Source organism: Chiloscyllium plagiosum, unplaced genomic scaffold, assembly GCF_037043375.1.
Source record: "Chiloscyllium plagiosum isolate Xiang-an unplaced genomic scaffold, Cpla_swu_hap1 HiC_scaffold_21, whole genome shotgun sequence".
Taxonomy (NCBI): domain Eukaryota; kingdom Metazoa; phylum Chordata; class Chondrichthyes; order Orectolobiformes; family Hemiscylliidae; genus Chiloscyllium; species Chiloscyllium plagiosum.
In genome coordinates, this window is record NW_028270159.1 from 51,870,127 (window position 1) to 51,893,535 (window position 23,409).

The window sequence follows — 23,409 nt, forward strand, 5'->3', positions numbered from 1 at the left end:
AGACCCTATTAACGAAACTTCTTTCGCCAGACAGTGTTGAATCTGTGGAATTCATTGCCAAGGAAGGCTGTGGAGGCCAGATTATTGAGTATTCTTAAAACAGAGATGGATCAGGAGAAAGTTTTTGGTTGCCAAGAAGATCAAAGGTTACAGGGAGAAAGCGGGAAAATGGGGTTGAAAAACTTAACCATAATTGAAATATGGAGCAGACTCGATGGGCCAAATGGCCGAATTTCTGCTCCTATGTCTTATGGTCTTATGCTGAGTTTCAATGGAGCACTGCAGCAAACATGAGGCAGAGATGTTGGCCAGGGAACATGGTGCAGGCCATAGGAAGCTCACGGTCATTTTTGCAGACAGGATATAGGCGTATTGCAAAGTCTAGTCTGCATTTTGTCTCCCAAATGGAGGGCAGACATCATTGTGAGCAGCAAATACAGTAGACAATAAATGCTGGTTGGTCAGCGATGCCCACATCCCATAAAAAATGAATTTATAAAAAAAGACAAGACTGGGTGAAGTGCAAGTAAATAGCTGCATCAATTGAGAAGTATGTCTAGGACCTTAGACAGAGAGGAGGGAGTAAGTAGTCAAAAAGTGTGGTGCTGGAAAAGCACAGCAGTCAGGCAGCATTCGAGAAGCAGGAGAGTCAACGTTTCGGGCATAAACCCTTCGTCAAGGAGGAAGTAACTGGACAGGTGTTATACCTTCTCTGATTTGCAAGTTAAGGAGCCTGATGAGCTTTTCCAGCAATTTCTGATTTTATTTCTGATTTCCAGCATCCACAGTTTTTGTCTTAAAACCTCAACTTTAGGGACAGGAAATCTACCATACCTACATGTGACTCCATACCCTCAATAATGTTATTGAATCAACTGGTGTCAAGGGGTGGCATGGTGGCTCAGTGGTTAGCACTGCTGCCTCACCTGGGTTCAATTCCATTCTTGACCGACTGCATGGAGTTTACACAATCTCCTCAGTGTCTGCATGGGTTTCCTCCCATAATCCAAAGATATGCAGGTTAGGTGGATTGGCAATGCTAAATTGCCCATAGTGCCCAGGGATGTGTAGGCTAGGTGCATTAGCCATGGGAATTGCCGGATTACAGGATAGGGGGTAGGTCAGAATGGGCTGCTCTTCAAAGGGTCAATGTGGACTCGACTGGCTATATGGCCTGCTTTTCCACTTAGGGATTCTATGAAGGAATGGGCATTAAATGTTGGAGTTGCCAGCAATGCAATATTCCATGAACAAATAAACAAAAGAAAACAGATACCGGTCCAAGTCTTGCAATCAAAAGCAGGACTGAAATATTTTTCTTACTTCATGAAACAATATATTTACTCATCAAAATTAGTTACAGAGTCATCGAGATGTACAGCACGAATATACACCCTTCGGTTCAACTTGTCCATGCCGACCAGACATCCCAACCTAATCTAGTTGCACTTGCCAGCACCTGGCCCATATCCCTTCAAATCCTTCCTATTCATAAACCCATCCAGGTGCCTTTTAAATGCTGCAATTGTACTAGCCTCCACCACTTCCTGTGGCACTTCCTCTACACGTTCCACCCTCTGCGTGAAAACATTGCCCCTTAGGTCTCTTTTATATCTTTCCCCTCTCACCCTGAACCAATGCCGTCTAATGCTGGATTCCTCCACCCCAGGGAAAAGACTTTGTCCACTTATCCCTATCCATGCCCTTCATGACTTTATAAACCTCTATCAGGTCACCCCTCAGCCTCCGACGCTCCAGAGAAAACAGCCACAGCTGATTCAACCTCTCCCTATAGTACAAATCCATCAACCCTAGCAACATCCTTGTAAATGTTTTCTGAACCCTTTCAAGTTACACATCCTTCCGATTGTAAGGAGACCAGAATTGCACGCAATATTCCAAAAGTGGCCTAGCCAATATCCTGTACAGCTGCAAATGACCTTCCAATTCCTGTACTCAATACTCTGACCAATAAAGGAAAGCATACCAAACGCCTTCTTCACTATCCTAGCTACCTGCGACTCCACTTTCAAGGAGCTATGAACCTGCACTCCAAGTTTTTTTGTTCAGCAACACTCCCTAGGACCTTACAATTAAGTGTATAAGTCCTGCTAAGATTTGCTTTCCCAAAATGCAGCACCTTGCATTTATCTAAATTAAATTCCATCTACCATTCCTCAGCCCATTGGCCCATCTGATCAAGATCCTGTTGTAATCTGAGGTAATCTTCTTTGCTGTCCACTGCACCTCCAATTTTGGTGTCATCTTCAAACTTACTAACTGTATCTCTTATGCTCACATCCAAATTATTTATATAAATGACAAAAAGTAGTGTACCCAGCACCGATCCTTGTGGCACTCCACTGGTCACAGGCCTCCAGTCTGAAAAATAACCCTCCACCACCACCCTCTGTCTTCTACCTTTGAGCCAGTTCTGTATCCAAATGGCTAGTTCTCCCTGTATTCCATGAGATCTAACCTTGCTAACCACTCTCCCATGGGGAACCTTGTCAAACGCCATATAGATCGCATCTACCACTCTGCCCTCATCAATTCTCTTTGTTATGTCTTCAAAAAACTCAATCAAGTTAGTGAGACATGATTTCCCACTCACAAAGCCATGTTGACTATCCCTAATCAGTGCTTGCCTTTCCAAAACAAGTACATTCTGTCCCTCAGGATTCCCTCCAACAACTTGCTCACCACCGATGTTAGGCTCACTGGTCTATAGTTCCCTGGCTTGTCCTTACCACCTTTCTTAAATATAAATTACCATGCCTTTAGTAACTTATATTTAGACAAATTATACAATTCGTAAGTCATATAAACCATTCCACATGGAACAGTGGATGAGAAAACCATGCTTCCTCTTGTGGGTGAGTTTAGAAATATTGGACAGTGTTTTCAGGGGTCAACCTTTTAGGACTGAGATGAGGAGAATTAAGATTTCACTGAGGGAAGTGTGAATTTGGAGCTCTGTCTCAGAAGCTGATGACAATAGGATTGTTGAACACTTTTACGGCAGAGGTAGATACATTTTTGTTACACAAGGGATTTAATATCTTTGGCAAGAAATATGAATGAGAAATTTGAAATGCACATAAATGCACATTCATGATCTTATTGAAAGGTGAGTGGTTTTGAGGGGATGAATGGTCTACATCTGCTTTTATTTTATATGTTCATAGGTACTATTTGGTCAAATGCAATGGGTATAGCCAATAATTATAGCCTGTTAAGCAATAAAATATTAATAATTACATATAATGTTATGGTCTGGTTAGGAAACATTAAATTTTAAAAAAAGTTAAATCTCCCAAAAATTAATTTTAAGAATTACTCCATAAGATCTCATGTTTTCAATGATAGAACTTTATTGCACAAGACATATTCAAGGAAAATACTGCTAACTTGAAATCATATTTTGTACTTTTACACCTGAATATGTGAATAGGACACTTCTTGTTCTACTTTTTAATCTACCCAAAAGTTCCCCAATACCTTACAGGATCATTTGTACTCCTTCACTTCACCTGAGATCAAGCCATGGTGTATTATGGTTCTCCAGAATTCACTCAGATTCTCTTCAGTATTTCTACATTATTCAAATATTAGATTTCTTGAGATCTTTCCACTTAGAAGAGATGGTGGCATAATGGTATTGTCATCGGTCTAGTAATCCAAAGGCTCCGGTTATAGTTTAAGAGATTAGGACTAACATGTTGCCTTTTTCCAATGTGATGAGAGGTATCAGGATTATTTGCATAATAAGGAAAGGGTACTACTTCATGCATGCACACTTATTGTATTCAGTATAATGGATCAAACTTACTTTATTTCTGATGGATTTTACCAACCACATTTTCATGAATGATATTACAACAGATGGATTAAACCAAACAAATGCATTCTTTGTTTTTGAAATTATGCAATTTGAGCAAGTTCCATTCTAAATTTTTTCTTATATATCCAAAATGTGCTGGAATTTCTTTTGTCTTATCTATTTAATAAGTTAGTTCTATGTGGAAATAAAGATCATTTTAAACAGAATAGAAATGAAATAGGGGATAGACACTAGTTCTTGGTGCAAAATACCATCAAGTGACAATCATGGCTGAAAATCTAAGCTACAGTGTGTTGGTCATATCTTTTCAATGCACACACTGTCAGTGATGCTCGGTCAACAATCCTACTAAATAATCTCTATTTTGCAATTAACTTTCTTTTACATTCATAAGCATGACATTTATGTTCAAATGTGGTGATTAGATAAATGAAATAAAAACATTTTCCTTGGGTAGTGCTAGTAGTTACCTTCTATGACTTTTCATTATTCTTGGCATATCATTAATCGATTTATGTTAAATAAAAATTAAATGCCTGAAGTGCTGGATTTCTACCTGCCTTCATTAGCACTTAACCTGTTGTAAACTATGAAAGTTATCTGAAAGAGAGGCTGAAAGCTTATGCAGAAAAAGCAGGATTGGAGGGAACAGACAATGTTGTAATATGAGCCACAAAAATGCAATCAGATCAATATTGTAAAATGGCAAACTTCAGAGAAATTAGTTTGCTTGGCCTTGTAATTAAGATGCAGAGGATTGAGACCAAGAGAGGTGTCATTTTTGTTTTCCATGATACACCAAGGTTTTTAGACATGGAACTACGTAATGGAGTACTAACCTGGACAAATTGGGATACACTTGCCACAATCTGTGCCATCTTTCTTCGTAACACAGTAGTTCTTGCAGGCATCCACAGAAATACCACATACTATAACAAAAGAAGGATATATATTGATCAAAACCATGAAGAATTTTCATTAATTCTAAATATCACCACCTGGAAAAGTCAACGGAAATGTAGAGTAATAGGGTAGGAGAATGGGTCTGGGTGGGATACTCTTCGAAGTGTCGCGTGGACTTGTTGGGCCAAATGGCTTGTGTTCTAAAAAAAAAGTATTTTATGAGTTATAGAGTGTTTTATGGAACACATGGTATGGCACTCATGGCTTGGAAATAAAAAAGATATTAAGACCTATACCCCCTAAAATGTACTCCTTAAATGATGGAAAATTTTCTGTCCCCATAACCATTGTTTACCACTTGAGGATTAAATAAAACCTGGCAGTATTTAAATGTCAAGTAAAATATTTCATTAGCTCGATGAAATTTTCTAAGAATTAGAAGTACTTGAAATAGGACACCATCAACCCCTGTATAACACTATTTCAAGAGCATAGTTTCCGTATTAAAGAGATGTTAAATAATTTAGTTCATTTAGCTCTCTGGACATCTTTGGTAGGGACATTTGTGCAATACACCTTATCTTTGATACTAGCCTCCAAACTTACAGAGAATCCTTTCTGAGCTGTAAAGTTTTAAGTTTCATAGCTCAAGGAAACCTCGTGTGCCTGTCCTCTTGATGTCCCTGGTAAAGTAAAATTAATGGGAAGTGTCATCCTTAGAATCTCTAAAATACCTGATAAATGTACACACCTTAATTACCTACTTTCTTTTGGGGGCTATATGGTCTGGCAACATTACATTTAAATTACATCCTTAAATTAAATGTGTATAGCATGTGCAGGCTATTATCCATGGCTGTTTTTTTTTCTATTTGAACATTTCCTGGCTATGAAATATAAAAGGTGGTAAATTGGCAGCACTTGGTCAGGAGAATGAGTAGTGGTAAATTTGTCGTATTCCCAGAAGATCACTAGGCTGCTCACTCATTAGAGAGAGACAACTGGTGGTAAGTTTAACCTGAGGGTCACCACACTTCAGGCAAGGGGCAAGGTTGAGAAGTTAGGACCTTTGTGGTGACCTCAACTAGTGTGGGAACAGAACCTATGCTGTTGGCATCACTCTGCTTTGCAAACCAGGAACCCAACCAACTTAGCAAGCCAACATTAGTGACATGATGTGTTATCAAGTATCAGAAACTTTAAAAGGAATTCCAATTCTTCACTTTTGAAGAATTAGGTTTGGAATTCACTCAAAATCCATTCCATCATGGAACGCTTCAATAACTGTTCTCATCCTTAAGTTCACTTTCCTTTCCTGGGATTGTGCTCCCCTAGATTCTGGAAATAGCATCCCAGCACCTACTCATGAATGCAATTCCAGACTGCCTGTAGACAGCTGGTTTCACCAACATTGTACTTCTTGGGGTTTCTCCAGGCTCCAGTGTTTTTCAGCTGCACCAGGCAAATACTATTTATGTGAGTTTCTTCACTCCTACTCTCACCACTGAATTATTAATCATATTCATGTATCTTTGACCCCCACAGCTAGCAGGGCTTTTTCTGAGCCCTAATGTTGAGTCTGCTACACCTATTAAAAACTTTGGAACTAAGCTCTGCCATGTTTCCTAGACAGGACTGAATGTAGTACCATTGGAATAGTTACACACCCTGTTTCTGGAATGTTACTTTATTCACAGATTGCTGGCTTACAGAGTACATACAGATACTGAAAAAATGTTACCACAAATATTTAAGAGAATAAAAGCTTTAATTAGTGATATTTTGTGATGAAAGTTTTGCAATTTTCACCAACTATTTAGAGTACAGTGTTTGTTCAACTAGAAAAAGGTTATCAATCATACCTTCAGTGAAGGAAGTCTGCATAACACCAGTGCAATCACACAGTTGATCTTCAAAGCCACATTTTGATGCAGGAAAATTAGAAACACACACTTTAAAGAAATTAGAATTCATTAAAAAAAAGGATTAGAACATTAAACAAGAGCTGCAACTTTTCTACAATAACTCAATACAGAAGGTTGATCAGCAGTAAATGGAATTCAATCCAGGTAAGTGTCAAGTTACTTGCTTTCAAAGTATTCAGCAATCCTAAAGCAATCGATTTTAAAACAGTTCTTTTCTCATTTCAGTCTACAATTAAAAATAAAGAAAAAAATAAAAAGACACAGTCTTTACCTTATCTGGTCTGGCCTATATCCAACTCCAGACACATAGCAGTTTAGCTGACTTTAAAATATCCTCTCAATTGGGCTAGCAAAGCTACTGTGCCAAAAATCACCATAGGGACTAAATCAAGAAATGAAACCAGAAAAACTAGCTAGCAGTAACCTAGGTAGTTGAAGCAACAATGGCACACTCCGTCACTCTTTCAAAATCCTGTTTGCTAACATCTGTGGTTTATACCAAATTGGGAGAGCTGTGCCAATTACTCAAGCAACAGACTGGCATAAACATAATCATATTTTACAGACTCCACCATCATCATCCCTAAATATGTCCTGTTCCACAAGCAGAGGTGGCAGCAGCGTGCTAGACAGTCAGGAGCAAATTACTTTGGGAGCCCTCAACATTGATTTCATACATCATGAAGGAGTCACCTTGCTGATTACCACCTTAATGCCTCTGCCCCAGCTCCTCAAGTAATGAATCAATAGTTCTGTACATTGAGTGCAATTGAAAGAAGCACTGACAGTGACAAGGGCTCAGAATGTACTCTAGGTAGTTGGATTCAATGTTATCACCAAAAGTAGCTTGGTTTGAGCACAACGGACCGAGCTTGCTTAAGACCGAAAGGGTAGAACTAATACCACAGCTTAAGAAGATTGCAAAACATTGGTAGATGAGGACATATCTGCAGAAATTCCCCAACTCCCCATCAAAGATAATTGTGGACTCTCACCTTGAGGCAGAAATCAAGGCCACCATTAAACGTGAAGAATGGAAAAACTACAGGAGTGGATGGGATTCCAGGGGAAATTTTCAAACTTGGAGGAGCAGAACTTACCCATCATTCCTATCAACTATTGCTGAAAATCTGGTATATAAAAAGAAATCCCTGTCAACCTCAGGAAGGCTGCCAGTGCCACCATCTTCAAGAAAAGAAACAAAGTGGACTGTGTGGACTACTGAGGAATCTCCCTTTTCTCTCCCTCTGGGAAAATCAATGCCCAAATTCTTGAGGGTGACTTATCCCAGTCTCTGAAGAAATCCTCCTGGAAAGCCAATGTAGCCTCTGATCAAATTGTGGAACTATGGACATGATTTTCACTGCTCAACAACCATAACAGAAATGCTAGGAAGAATACCAACCACTCTATATGGCCAAAATTAATCTGACCAAGGTTTTTGATTCAGTCAATAGGAAAGTGCTACAGAAGGCAAGTTGATCAGAGAAATTCATCAACATCTCTCATCAATGTCATCTTTACTCTCTTGGAAGAGAATCTGAACACCTTTGCAGAAACACTGAAATACCTGAGAACCACTTAGGTACTCAACCTCAAAAAGGCCCAAGTGCATTAGCAAACCATCCCAGAGCAAACCATTAAAATCAATGAAGAAATGCAATATTGATGTAAATGTGAGGGAGATCCTTGTTCAGAAGGAACTGACTTCAAGGAAGTTCCTGTATGAAGGGATACAATTCTTTAAGTACATCCATGGCAAGAGGAAAGTACTAAAAGGGAACATGAGAAAGAAATGCCAGTGATCCCAAGGCCAAGGCCAATTCCACCCCCAGGAAATATCTACCAAATTTGTGGTCAGAGATATGGCTCCAGGATTGGGCTCACATTCATGAAAGGACCCATAGATTCCATGACCAGTGACTCGGAATTTCTTAGGTGGACAATCATACTCATTAAAGAGCAATTGCTGCCATCTCTGACAACAACTGCTACCTGACATATACTACATCTCACAGGTTTCAAATAGCACTTTTTAAGAACTGGTCAATTTATTCAATTCCAAAATTATGTGGCATTGTAGGCATAATGGACAAAGAAATTTGCCTCCATTGCTGGATGCCCTCAAGCCCCACAGTATCAAGGTACTCATGTGGCTATCAAGGAACCAAGTGATCTTTCGATGCGATTCATTAGCAGGAACATCTTTCATGCCCTCAATGTTCAACTAGCCTGTGACTACAAAATGTGTGCACTCTCTTTCCTTTCAGATATTTTGACTCCTTGATTTTCTGACAGTCCAGGGTGCCACTCTTCATGTCACCTCCCAAATTCTGCGATGAATTCTAGGTGATAATGGTTACTCTGTAAAGTAATGGCTATTCACCCCTTTGCATATTCCTGAGATGGAGCTACATGTGCCCTACAACTGAAGGGATCTGCTTGCAGGGATCATCATCAAGCAGACCATCAGGAATCTGAGAACACGGTTCTGGTGCCTAAACTAGTTGGGTGTAGCATGCTCAACAATGGTTTTGCACATTGTAGTGGTCTTCTGCATTCTCCACAACATGAACCTCCACAAGGGCATGGACTTTATAAGGGCGAAATGCTAAATTGACAAGGTGCAAAAGAGAAAAGGGAGGAATTGAATGCAGAAGAGGAGGAAGATGCAGAAAACAGAAATGTTTCAGCTAGCCAGAGATAGTCTTGTGATAATGTCATCAATGTGAGGGATAAACTGACCTAGCCAGGTATTAGATTAGATTAGATTACTTTACAGTGTGGAAACAGGCCCTTCGGCCCAACAAGTCCACACCGACCCGCCGAAGCGCAACCCACCCATACCCCTACCCCTACATTTACCCCTTACCTAACACTACGGGCAATTTAGCATGGCCAATTCACCTGACTTGCACATCTTTGGACTGTGGGAGGAAACCGGAGCACCCGGAGGAAACCCACGCAGACACGGGGAGAACGTGCAAACTCCACACAGTCAGTCGCCTGAGGCGGGAATTGAATCCGGGTCTCTGGCGCTGCGAGGCAGCAGTGCTAACCACTGTGCCACCATGCCGCCCAAAGGTATTAATTGACCTTTTACAACCCAAAAGACAATATGATCTGAAATACATTGTGCTGCCTGTAGGAACATTTTCATTGAAGATGCAGCCAGGAATGGATCTACTTTTACTGGGAATAAATGAAGAATGTCTGTCTAGTTGTTTCATCATCTCTGTTTAATTACCCTCTTTCATTCTTGACCAATTCTACATAGTGATCCCTATATGACCTCTGATGTGGCAGAGGGAATCACCTTTCTACATTTGTGATTTAAACACATATAGCAATTGTTCCATTCAAGAGGTGCCCATGGGGCAATTCGAAAGGCTCCTGTACGAATTATATTGCAGGTAAAGCATCTCTGTGTTCTGTTGCAACTCAGAATTTGGTATACTGTCAGATGGAGGACAGAGGAGTTTGCCTGTTTAACCTATACAGTAAATTGCAGATTCTGTTCATCCTCTCCACCAGGGATGACCATCTTGTTTTACATGATATAATCATGGTCAGCCACCATGGCAATCTCCATTGATCCTTCCTCCAAGGTGGTCAAGGTGTAGGTTTGTCACAGCTGAGATCCTCGCTATCACGGATGCCAGTGTTCACTCAACTGAGCCAACTATGTAATATCAAGAAATGGCTGTAGGCGGCAAAGGCTATGGGTGCTGACAACAGTCCAAACATATTATAGAACATGTGGCTAATTCTGAAGCACATGTTCCAACACAGCTCTAGAATGGAATCTGTCCAGCAAAGTGGAAAATTGTTCAGGTATCTCCTAACCACAAAACACTGAACAAAACCAACGTAGGCAAATACTGCCCCTTCAGTTATCCCATCAGCAGTGATGGAAGGCGTCACTGGCTGTGTTAGTAAGCAGTACTTCCTCAGCAATAATCTGCTTACTGACACACAGTTTGGATTCAGCCAAAGCTGATCAGTTCTCGACCGCATTACAGCCTTTTATCAAAAACCTGGACAAGAGGTGAGATGAGAACAATTGTCCTGAATATGTAGCAGCATTTCACTGAGTGTGGCATCAAAGAACTCCAGCACAAATTAAGTCAATGAGAATCGAGATGAAAACTCTCCACTGATTAAAGTCATACCGAGCAGAAAGGAAGATAGTACGAAGGGCAGCACGGCGGCTCAGTGGATAGCACTGCTGCCTTACAGCCCCAGGAACCTGGGCTGATTCCAGCCTCAGGCAACTGTCTGTGTGGAGCTTGCACATTCTCCCCACGTCTACATGGGTTTCCTCCGGGTGCTCTGGTTTCCTCCCACAGTCAAAAGATGTGCAGGTTAGCTGAATTGGCCATGCTAAATTGCTCATAGTGTTCAGGGATGTGTGGGTTAGGCACATTAGTCAGGGGGAATGTAGAGTAATAGGGTAGGTGAATGGGTCTGGGTGGGTTACTCTTCGGAGGTTTAGATTAGATTAGGTCAGATTCGCTACAGTGTGGAAACAGGCCCCACAGCCTAACAAGTCCACACCGACCCTCTGAAGAGTAACCCACCCAGACCCATTTCCCTTTGACTAATACATCTAACACTATGGGCAATTTGGCATGGCCAATTCACTTGACCTGCACATCTTTGGACTGTGGGAGGTAACCAGAGCACCTGGAGGAAACCCACGCAGACACAGGGAGAATGTGCAAGCTCCACATAGTCCGAGGCTGGAATCAACCCACGTCCCTGGCGCTGTGAGGCAGCAGTGCTTACCACTGAGCCGTGCTGCCCTTTGTACTGCTCTTTGTACTATCTTACTTTTTACTGGGTATGGGTTGGTATGGACTTGTTGGGCCAAATGGCCTGTTTCTACAATGTAGAGATTCTAGGATTCTATGATGACTATTGAAAGTCAATCATCTCAGTTACTGGATATCAATAGAAGAGTTCCTAAAACTAAGATTGGAAACCAAAACCTCTGGGGAGACTGATACTATTTGAAACTGTATAAAAAGGGACAAAGCAATAAGAGCTCAGATGATGATTCTAGTGGTGCAGTTCAAGCAGATTGAAAAAGATAGCTCTTGATCCAGAAGCTGAGAAAATACAGTTGCTGTGGCTGGTTTCGTGAATTGAAGATAACATTAGTGGACCTATGCCATCCAAACCACTGTAAAGAACACTGAGGAGGTTCTACAGCTGTGTGTCATTTTTGGTGAAGTCCTTGTGCATGGAACTAGATTGGTTGTGTACTGCAAGTGGCTGGGGATCAGGTTAAATTCTAGAAGGCAAGGAACTGAAATTCTTTGAGGGGAAGACAGAGAGAAGAAACTTTGTTACTGATATTGATGACAAGTACATTGTTTGGAGTGTTGACTCCTTTGCAAGATAAGTCTTAATGGTACCTGACATTTAATGTATCCCTTATAGTTTGCAATCGATTGCAATTTAGCTGTTAATTCATATTTACCTAATATTGATTCTGAGTTTTAAAGAACTGGTGGCTATCTATTATATTGTTTCCTATTCACTTTGTTTGATCCAGGTATAGTAAAAATTCTTTAAAACCATGGATCTTAGGGCTTCTGTCTTTCTATAAATAATTGAGAATTTGGATTTTTTTTTAAACAAATGCTACTGGTCTCAACTGAAATTGTAATACTTCCCTCCAAGAATTATGGTAGAATTCATTTTGTCCTCAACTTCTACCCAACTTGCTTCTGTATTCAATGGGTCATTCTCCATAATTTCTGGCAGTTGCAGTGCAATGCCGCTATCAAACATATTTTCCTCCCCTCTCCACTTTCAGCATTGTGAAAGAGCTGTCCTCCCTGGGAAACCCTGATCTATTCCTCAGTCATTCTCAATACTTAATCCCTCTCATATCGTACCTTTTGTCGCAAGCGCAGTAGATGTAACATGTTGCCTTTTTTCCTCCTGTCTTCTCACCACCCACTGTCTGAAACATACCTTCAAAGTACAATGTAACTTCATTTATTTCTTTTAACTTAACATAGAGTATCCACTGTTTACGATGTGACCTCAACATTGAAGATCTCAGGTCGAAACTGGGTCATCATTTAAAGGAACACATCCATTTAGACTGCAAGCCTAACGCTGAACTTCCTGATGCTCGTCATTTCACTCTTCCATCTTGTTCCCACTCAGAGCTTTCACTTCTTAGTCCGCAATACTGTTGTAGTGAAGTTCAACACAAGCTTGAGGAACAGTACCTCATCTTTAGATTGAACATTCTATACCCATCTGGAGTCAACTGTGAATTCAACCACTTTAGACTCGAACCTTTGAATTCATTCTGTTCTGTGTTGGTTTGGTCTCGTCATGTTCTTTCTTTATCCTTTCATACTGCACGCAAATGGCTGATATATAACTACTTACATCTTATGTGGACATAACTATTTTTGTCCTTTGACTATTATAACCATATTAGTTTTTGAACCATGAAACATTTAGTCAGTTAATTTCACCTCTACCCTGCCTTCTACCTTACAAATCGCCTCTTTTGTTCTTCTTGCTACTTTCTCCTTCTACCAATTCTAACAATTTCTAACATTGCTCAGATTAAATGATAGGTCATTTATCTAAATGGTTTCCTCTGGATACTGTCCGACCTGTTTAGTATTTCAATCATTTTCTGTTTTTATTATGCATATTGAATATGACAGATACATTTGACAATCAGAATTGGCAAAATCAAAATTAGATTACCAGATGTGGCACATTGTCTAGGTTGGAGAGTCTGTTTGTGATTTATATTCTTATAAATAAATTAGAACGTCAATGGAAAAGGAAATGAAAATTACTGCAAAAGAAGGAAACTGAATTAGATGACATTATTCATGTCATCTGGAGTTACTCATTCTAAAGCTGAGGAAATGGATCTGCCAAGGTTTTTACTGCAGGTATCAAATACACCGCCCAAAACCTTTGAGGTTATTTTAATTAGATACATAATGGACCCCGATGATGAAATTGGGACCTACCTACAGCATTCATTATTAATCTTTCTGCAATCTGTCCAGTAAGGAAATGATCAGGGTAAAAATATGAGTTTACTTTTTTTTCTTAAGTTATTTCCTTATCGAGCTGGAAGTGCAGCAGTGATCAAGGAGATGCAAGCGTGATTTACCAGGTTCTACATGGAAATCATAACTGTCCACTCCCACACTTTTAGCTCTCCCTTGATAATGATGGCACCAGAAGATGGCCTAGCATATAATCCTGAACTTGGTTGAGGTCTTTCTCTGATGGCACAGTTTGATGCCATCATGTGTATTGAAAGTGAGTAAATATTCAAAGTTTGTGAGAAGATTTGTAGCTCGGGTGCTCGTTGTTATGGTTCTGTTCGCCAAGCTGGAAATTTGTATTGCAGACGTTTCGTCCCCTGTCTAGGTCACATCCTCAGTGCTTGGGAGCCTTCTGTGAAGCGCTTCTGTGAGGTTTCCTCCGGCATTTATAGTGGATTGTCTCTGCCACTTCCGGTTGTCAGTTCCAGCTGTCCGCTGCAGTGGTCGGTATATTGGGTCCAGGTCGATGTGCTTATTGATTGAATCTGTCGATGTGTACTATGCCTCTAGGAATTCCCTGGCTTTTCTCGGTTTGGCTTGTCCTATAATAGTAGTGTTGTCCCAGTCGAACTCATGTTGCTTGTCATCTGCGTGTGTGGCCACAACATACTGCAGTAAACCAGAACTACAAAAAGAGGAAGAAGAACACCTCTACAATGTATTCACCAAAAACGGATACCCGCACAATTTCATAAACAGATGCCTAAGGGAAAGACAACGGAACGAGGACATGCCACAACCCAAAGGACTAGCCACGCTACCATACATCAAGAGCATTTCCGAACTGGCAGCCAGACTACTACAACCACTAGGACTCATAACAGCACAGAAACCAACAGCCACTCTCAGACAACAACTCACCAGGATGAAGGACCCGATACCCAGCATGAGCAAAATCAATGTGGTGTACAAAATCCCATGCAAGGACTGCACAAAACACTACATAGGACAAACAGGAAGACAGCTAACGATCCGCATCCATGAACACCAACTAGCCATGAAACGACATACCAGCTATCCTTAGTAGCCACACACGCAGATGACAAGCAACATGAGTTCGACTGGGACAACACTACTATTAAAGGACAAGCCAAACAGAGAACAGCCAGGGAATTCCTAGAGGCATGGTACTCATCCACACATTCAATCAATAAGCACACCGACCGGGACCCAATATACCAACCACTGCAACGGACAGCTGGAACTGACAACCAGAAGCGGCAGAGATAAACTACTATAAATGCCAGAGGAAACATCACAGAAGCGCTTCACAGGAGGCTCCCAAGCACTGAGGATGTCACCTAGACAGGGGACGAAACGTCTGCAACACAAATTCCCAGCTCGGCGAACATAACCACAACAATGAGTGAATATGGCAGACAATTCTAGATAAAGCCAGTGAGTTAAACGGCTTCTCATTTCTGCAGTAGTCAGGATATTTAAACTGCCAAAAATTAGTCCAAGTTTAAAAAGAAGTCTCTGTACACTCTTATGTGCTGACTAACTTGAAACTAAGGTGTATTTAAATCTAAATCATTTGGCCTTACCTGATGGGATATAGATGTTGGAAACAGGGTTGTGCTTAAGTATTGGTGAAGAATGTAGAATATAGAAAACATGTGGAGCATCAGTCTCCAGAACTGCCTTGCAAGCAATCCCTCGCTGCAAACAGGTGATTTTGGCTTCAGCTAAAGTTGGTCTTGAATCGTAAGAATAAGGTGGTTTGGAAATTAGTCCCCTCTTCTCCTCTTTCAGAAACCAGTCCATAACTAAACCAAATAATGTAAACAATAAAGGAATAAAACTGATCACCTGTTGACTGACTGGAACATTATTTTCTTAATGCATACTGTTCCTCAAGGTTTGATTTTCATTCAGGGTCAAATTTTCATTAACAAGTTGTAAGTTTGCTTGCTGAGCTGGTTCGTTTGTTTTCAGATGTTTTGTCACCATGCTCGGTAACATCATCAGTGAACTTGTAATGAGACCTATGATTTGGAGATGTCTGTGTTGGACTGGGATGTACAAAGTTAAAAATCACACAACATCAAGTTATAGTCCAACAGGTTTAATTGGAAGCACTAGCTTTCAGAGTGCCACTCCTTCAAAAGATGGGGAGTTTTGCTAAACAGAGACGTTGGAGTGCAGGTTCATAGCTCCTTGAAAGTGGAGTCGCAGGTAGATAGGATAGTGAAGAAGGCATTTGGTATGCTTTCCTTTATTGGTCAGAGTATTGAGTACAGGAGTTGGGAGGTCATGTTGTGGCTATACAGGACACTGGTTCGGCCACTGTTGGAATATTGCGTGCAATTCTGGTCTCCTTCCTATCGGAAAGATGTTGTGAAACTTGAAAGGGTTCAGAAAAGATTTACAAGGATGTTGCCAGGGTTGGAGGATTTGAGCTATAGGGAGAGGCTGAACAGGCTGGGGCTGTTTTCCCTGGAGCGTCGGAGGCTGAGGGGTGACCTTATAGAGGTTTACAAAATTATGAGGGGCATGGATAGGATAAATAGGCAACGTCTTTTCCCTGGGGTCAGAGAGTCCAGAACTAGAGGGCATAGGTTTAGGGTAAGAGGAGAAAGATATAAAAGAGACCTAAGGGGCAACATTTTCACGCAGAGGGTGGTACGTGTATGGAATGAGCTGCCACAGGATGTGGTGGAGGCTGGTACAACTGCAACATTTAAGAGGCATTTGGATGGGTATATGAATAGGAAGGGTTTGGAGGGATATGGGCCGGGTGCTGGCAGGCGGGACTAGATTGGGTTGGGATATCTGGTCGGCGTGGACAGGTTGGACCGAAGGGTCTGTTTCCACGCTGTACATCTCTATGACTCTATGGAGAAGTGATGTCTTTGCTTGTCTGACAGTTTTATGATATCATAATAAGCTATTTTATGCTCTCTTTTGTTAATGGCTCAATTTTCATTTGTAAAAGTTAAAGAGCGACAAATGCTTATTGCTTAATATGAATTCTTTGAAGTTGGTATTACATTGAGGCCAACAAGAGGAGGGTCAAGTCACACAGGTTGGAGTAGTTTTAGGATTGGCCTTCTTGTCCTAGCTTTGGCACATGTTGCAGGTTACAGAAGGACATAGATAAGCTGCAGAGCTGGTCTGAGAAGTTTCAAATGGAGCTTAATGCAGAAAAGTGAGGTGATTCACTTTGGAAGTAACAGGAATAACAAGTACTGGGCTAATGGTAAGGTTCTTGGTAGTGTGGATGAGCAGAGAGATCTATGTCCTTGTGCACAGATCCCTGAAAGTTGCCAACCAGGTTGATCGGATCGTTAAGAAGGTATAAGGTGTGTTAGCTTTTATTCGGGATTACGTTCCGGAGCCATGACGTCATGTTGCAACTGTATAAAACTCTGATGCGGCCGCATTTGGAGTATCGCATACAGTTCTGGCCGTCGCCTTATAGGAAGGATGTGGAAGTATTGAAAAGGGTTCAGAGGAGATTTACCAGGATGTTGCTTGGTAAGGAGGGAAGGTCTTATGAGGAAAGGCTGAGGGATTTGAGGCTGTTTTCGTTAGAGAGAAGAAAATTAAGAGGTGACTTAATAGAGGTACACATGATGATCAATGGACAGTGAAAGCCTTTTTCCTCTGATGGTGATGGCTAGCACGAGGGGAAATACCTTTAAATTGAGGAGTGATAGATATAGTACAGATGTCAGATACTTAGAGAGTAGTAAGGGCGTGGAATGCCCTGCCTACAACAGTAGTGGATCTGCCATCTTTAAGGACCTTTAAATGATCATTGGATAAACATATGGATGATAATGGAATAGTGTAAGCTAGATGGGCTTTAGATTGGTTTCACAGGTCGGCACAACATTGAGGGCTGAGGGACCGGTACTGCGCTGTAATGTTCTATGATGTGGGATGTGGATCAAATCTACCATTGGGCAAAGAACAGCCAAGGATTAAGGCTGTTAAGGTGCTCCTGACATTTTTAGCAGATTGTTTTTCCTATTATGCCTTGAGGTTGCTGTCTGATATGTTAGCATGTTAACATAAGTTAAGCAATTAATAACCTTATGCAATTATGTACAGGGTAGGTTGATGCCATTTTTAGATTTATAGCACTTGAAAACCTTCCACTTGATATTTGCTATTTGTCTGTTTGCAACAGTTTCATAAAGCCACCACCCAAATATGCCAGTTAAAATTCTCTCAAAACACTTACATTTTTTTGATTTACAAACAAATGTTTTTATTTCTGAGCAGCTTCTGTCCATTAGCTGTCCTGTATTTGCATCCATCTCAATACAGTCTTTTGAATCTCCATTCATCAAATCATTCTTTAAGAACCTTCAATTAATAGGAGAAAAATTATGATTGACCTAAAAAGCAAGTAGGAATTCACTGATGACATTAAAGAAACATTATTTAATTCTGACAATAAAAGCAATTATACTTAGTTTTTGTAAAAGTCTTGTAGAACATCCTAACCTCATGAAGGCAGTTATACAATTGTAAGACTTCCAGTAAAAATTGTAATATTTTTGCAGACTGACATAAAGCTCTAGCCTGATTTTATTAAATGATTCAGCCATTCAATTAATGATTAAATGGCTGAATAGTATACTCCTTCTTGTATTTCTTATGACTGAATATCAAAATTCTGCCGATACAACAGCCACAACCATGTGGAAAGCAGTGGAATAGTTAGTGAATGACAACTGCAACATGCCTTAAGTCACTTCCTCAGTGCAGCAATAGGTTTAATTACTTTACAAGATTAGAAATTTTAAATAGCTGAACCTTCATGTTAACTTATTTTCCAAATTTCAAACTGAAAATCAATTTTTCTTTTAAAATGCATTCAGAAACCTAATAGTAACAACATATGTAAGTGGTGGGGATCTGGAATGCACTGCTTGGGGAGGGAAATCTCACAACCTTTAAAATGTACAGTACTTGGATGAACTGTTAAAATGTAATAATATTCAAGGCTGTGGACCCAGCACTAGAAAGTGGATCTATTGTATTTAGTAATGTATTTTTGGCAGTATAGACTAAATGTGCCGTATGGCTGCATGATTCTTTGACCTTCTGTTTTCTGTTAATAAATCAATTTGATCCAACCAGAGGGTGCTGAGACATTACTCCTTTGCAGGAAAGGCAAGGTTCAGAGGAGAGGAGCCGATGTGACTATTGAGTCACAATTAATTAGAATGGACGGCTTTGAGGTATGTAGGGAAAAAAAGTTGGAAATTCTGGAAAGGGTGAAAATAGATAAGTCCCCTGGGCCTGATGGCATTTATCCTAGGATTCTCTGGGAAGCAAGGGAGGAGATTGCAGAGCCATTGGCCTTGATTAGTCTACAGGAATAGTGCCAATAGACTGGAGGATAGCAAATGTGGTTCTCTTGTTCAAGAAGGGGAGTAGGGATAACCCTAGTAACTATAGGCCGGTGAGTCTCACTTCTGTTGTGGGCAAAGTCTTAGAGAGAATTGTAAGGGATAGGAGTTATGAACATCTGGATAGGAATAATGTGATCAAGGATAGTCAACATGGTTTTGTGAAGGGCAGGTCGTGCCTCACAAACCTTATTGAATTCTTTGAGAAGGTGACTAAGGAGGTAGACGAGGGTAAAGCGGTAGATGTGGTGTATATGGATTTTAGTAAGGCGTTTGATAAGGTTCCCCATGGTAGGCTACTGCAAAAAATACGGAGGTATGGCATTGAAGGTGAGTTGGAGGTTTGGATTAGGAATTGGCTGGCTGGAAGAAGACAGAGGGTAGTAGTTGATGGTAAAGGTTCATCTTGGAGTGCAGTTACTAGCGGTGTTCCGCAAGGATCTGTTTTAGGACCACTGCTGTTTGTTATTTTTATAAATGACCTGGAGGAGGGGCTAGAAGGTTGGGTGAGCAAGTTTGCGGATGATACGAAAGTCGGTGGAGTTGTTGACAGTGAGGAAGGATGTGGCAGGTTGCAGAGCTGGGCAGAAAGGTGGCAAATGGAGTTCAATGTAGCTAAGTGTGAGGTGATTCACTTTGGTAAGAGTAACAAAAAGACGGGGTACTGGGCTAATGGTCGGATACTTGGTAGTGTGGATGAGCAGAGGGATCTTGGTGTCCATGTACACAGATCTCTGAAAGTTGCCACCCAGGTAAATAGTGCGGTGAAGAAGGCATATGGCGTACTGGCTTTTATTGGTAGAGGAATTGAGTTCCAGAGCCCTGAGGTCATGTTGCAGTTGTATAAGACTCTGGTGCGGCTGCATCTGGAGTATTGTGTGCAGTTTTGGTCGCCATACTATAGGAAGGATGTGGAGGCACTGGAACGGGTGCAGAGGAGGTTTACCAGGATGTTGCCTGGTATGGTAGGAAGATCGTATGAGGAAAGGCTGAGGCACTTGGAGCTGTTTTCATTGGAGAAAAGAAGGTTTAGGGGTGACTTGATAGAGGTGTACAAGATGATTAGGGGTTTAGATAGTGTTGACCATGTGAACCTTTTTCCACGTATGGAGTCAGCTATTACGAGGGAGCATAGCTTTAAATTAAGGGGTGGTAGGTATAGGACAGATGTTAGGGGTAGATTCTTTACTCAGCAGTTCATGGAATGCCCTGCCAGTAGCAGTGGTGGACTCTCCCTCTTTATTGGCATTTAAACGGGCATTGGATAGGCATAGGGAGGATAGTGAGGTAAAAACAATGACTGCAGATGCTGGAAACCAGATTCTGGATCAGTGGTGCTGGAAGAGCACAGCAATTCAGGCAGCATCCGAAGTGGTGTATATGGATTTTAGTAAGGCGTTTGATAAGGTTCCCCATGGTAGGCTACTGCAAAAAATACGGAGGTATGGCATTGAGGGTGAGTTGGAGGTTTGGATTAGGAATTGGCTGGCTGGAAGAAAACAGAGGGTAGTAGTTGATGGTAAAGGTTCATCTTGGAGTGCAGTTACGAGCGGTGTTCCGCAAGGATCTGTTTTAGGACCACTGCTGTTTGTTATTTTTATAAATGACCTGGAGGAGGGGCTAGAAGGTTGGGTGAGCAAGTTTGTGGATGATACGAAAGTCGGTGGAGTTGTTGACAGTGAGGAAGGTCTGCCTGTCTTCGGATGCTGCCTGAATTGCTGTGCTCTTCCAGCACCACTGATCCAGAATAGGGAGGATAGTGGGCTAGTGTAGGTTAGGTGGGCTTGGATCGGTGCAACATCGAGGGCCAAAGGGCCTGTACTGCGCTGTATTTTGCTGTGTTCTATGTGACACATCGTGAGAATAAGGTTGGCAGTGAGATTCTAGCGGGTAAAGGAGAGTGAGTCTCAACAGCTTTTGTTGGTAACATGTAAGTTTTGAGAAATTGTTATCAGAGCAGAGAACACCAGCAAATTTAACTTAGTATTAAAAATTTTTGACATCATAAAGATTAATTAAAGGGGTAAGACATGGCAGGAGAGCTCCAAATCATAATGTGCTCCTCTTGCTCATTGTGGAAAGCTGAGCACATGTCCAGTGCCTAGGACCTGCACGCGTGCAAAAAATATCTCAAGCTGCAGATCCTGGAAGCATGAGTTTTGGGGTTGGAGCAGCATCTGAGGACACTGTGGAACATTCGCAAGGTGGAGAGTGCGTATAGAGAGATGGTTACACCGTAGACAGACTCCATGGGCAGGGAAGGAATGGGTGACCATGGGGCAGAGCAGGAGGGATGAGCGGACAGTGCAGAAATTTCCTGTGGGTATTCCCCTGCAAAAACAGAGATACCGTTTTGAATACTGTTGAGGGAACTTGTCTCTCAGGGGATAACAGCAGCAGTCAAATTCATTGCACCGTGGTTGGCTCTGCTACAGAGGGTGTGAGAAATAGACATAGAAATGCTATAGTTATAGGAGATTCAATTGTAAGGTGAATAGATAGATGTTTCTGTGGCCACAAACGGCGCCTCCCTGGCACTAGGGCCGTGGATATCTCAAAGCGGTTGCATTCTGGAGGGGGTGGGGGCAAACAGCCAGAGGTCATTGGTATTAACGACATAGATTAGATTACATTACAGTGTGGAAACAGGCCCTTCGGCCCAACAAGTCCACACCGACCCGCCGAAGCGCAACCCACCCCTACCCCTACATTTACCCCTTACCTAACACTACGGGCAATTTGGCATGGCCAATTCACCTGACCTGCACATCTTTGGACTGTGGGAGGAAACCGGAGCACCCGGAAGAAACCCACACAGACACGGGGAGAACGTGCAAACTCCACACAGTCAGTCGCCTGAGGCGGGAATTGAACCCGGGTCTCTGGCGCTGTGAGGCAGCAGTGCTAACCACTGAGACGAGGTCCTAAAAGCAGAATATGGAGAACTAGGAAGATAATTATCTCAGGATTACTACTATGAGCTAGTCAGAATAGAGACAACAGGATATATAGTATGAACATGTGACTGAAAAGTTGGTGTGAGGGGGAGGGTTTCAGATTTGTGGGGCTTTGGGACCAGTTCTGGAGGTGGGATCTGTAGAAACTGGATGGGTTATATCTGGCAGGACCAGGTCTAATGTAGTGTGGTTGGGGAGGTTTAAACTAGTTTGGCAGGAGGATAGGAACCAGTGAGTAGGGTAATAGATGCAGAAATTAAGGAAGAGGTAGAAACCAAGGGAACATGACTAAGAACAAGAACAGGCAGGATTGGTTCAGATTTGTCCTTCTACAAATTTGTCAATAATGTAATCTTTAGGTTTGTCCAGACTGTCTTTTGGAATGATTTATTCGGTATACAGGGAATAACTAATTCCATCAGCTACTCAGCTAACTTAGTTTCAGTGAAATTACATTATGTACCTTTGGGTCAATATCTGCTTATGAATTGATTAATTCTTTCATTTGGCTGTTGGCAGTAGGTTATGAACTAAAGCCTTGAAATCCTGTTTTTGATACCTTATACTGATGTTCCAATGAAATTGGACAATTCTAGAACATAGAACAGTACAGGTCCCTCAGCCCACGATGTTGTACCGAGCATTTATCTTAGCTTAAGATCAACCTAACCCACACACCCCTCAAATTACTGACATCCATGTGCTTGTCCAGGAGTGGCTGAAATGTTCCTAATATCTCTGACTCTACTACCACCAGTGGCAGTGCATTCTCTGCGTAAAGAACCTATCTCTGACGTCTCCCCTAAACCTTACTACAATCATCTTAAAATTATGCCCCCACGTGACAGCCATTTCTGCCCTGGGAAAAATGTCTATGGCTATCCATTCTATCATCCCAGATCCAAACCTCCAACTTGGCCCTCTTTAACTGTTCTATCTGTCCATCTTCCTTCTCACTTATCCGCTCCACCCTCCCCTCCGACCAATCACCATCACACACCCCCTCCACCTGCATCTATTGCCTTCCCAGCTACCTTTCCCTCAGCCCCATCCCCATCCTCCTATTTATCTCTCAGCCCCATTCCCCCACCCACATTTCTGATGAAGGGCTTATGCCCAAAAAGTCAATTCTGCTGCTCCTCGGATGTTGCCTGACCTGCTGTGCTTTTCCAGCGTCACACTTTCTGACTCGGATTCTCGGCATCTGCAGTCCTCACTTTCTCCTATCCACTCTATTCATGCCTCTCAATCTTGTACACCGCTATCAAGTCACCTCTCATCCTTCTTCGATCCAATACGAAAAGCTCT

General features: G+C 41.6%; 1 protein-coding gene across 1 annotated transcript in view; it reads right to left on the bottom strand.

Annotated features, from left to right (window-relative positions):
• Nucleotides 1-23,409, bottom strand: part of LOC122564717 (uncharacterized) — an 84,305-nt gene that overhangs the window by 17,162 nt on the left and 43,734 nt on the right. Inside the window, exons 4-7 of the mRNA XM_087998657.1 lie at nucleotides 17,968-18,092; nucleotides 15,323-15,544; nucleotides 6,610-6,699; nucleotides 4,684-4,773 (exon numbers count right to left, since the gene is read on the bottom strand). Coding sequence (XP_087854783.1) covers nucleotides 4,684-4,773; nucleotides 6,610-6,699; nucleotides 15,323-15,544; nucleotides 17,968-18,073 — 508 coding nt within the window. The 5' untranslated portion in view covers nucleotides 18,074-18,092. The remainder of the gene's footprint in view (nucleotides 1-4,683; nucleotides 4,774-6,609; nucleotides 6,700-15,322; nucleotides 15,545-17,967; nucleotides 18,093-23,409) is intronic.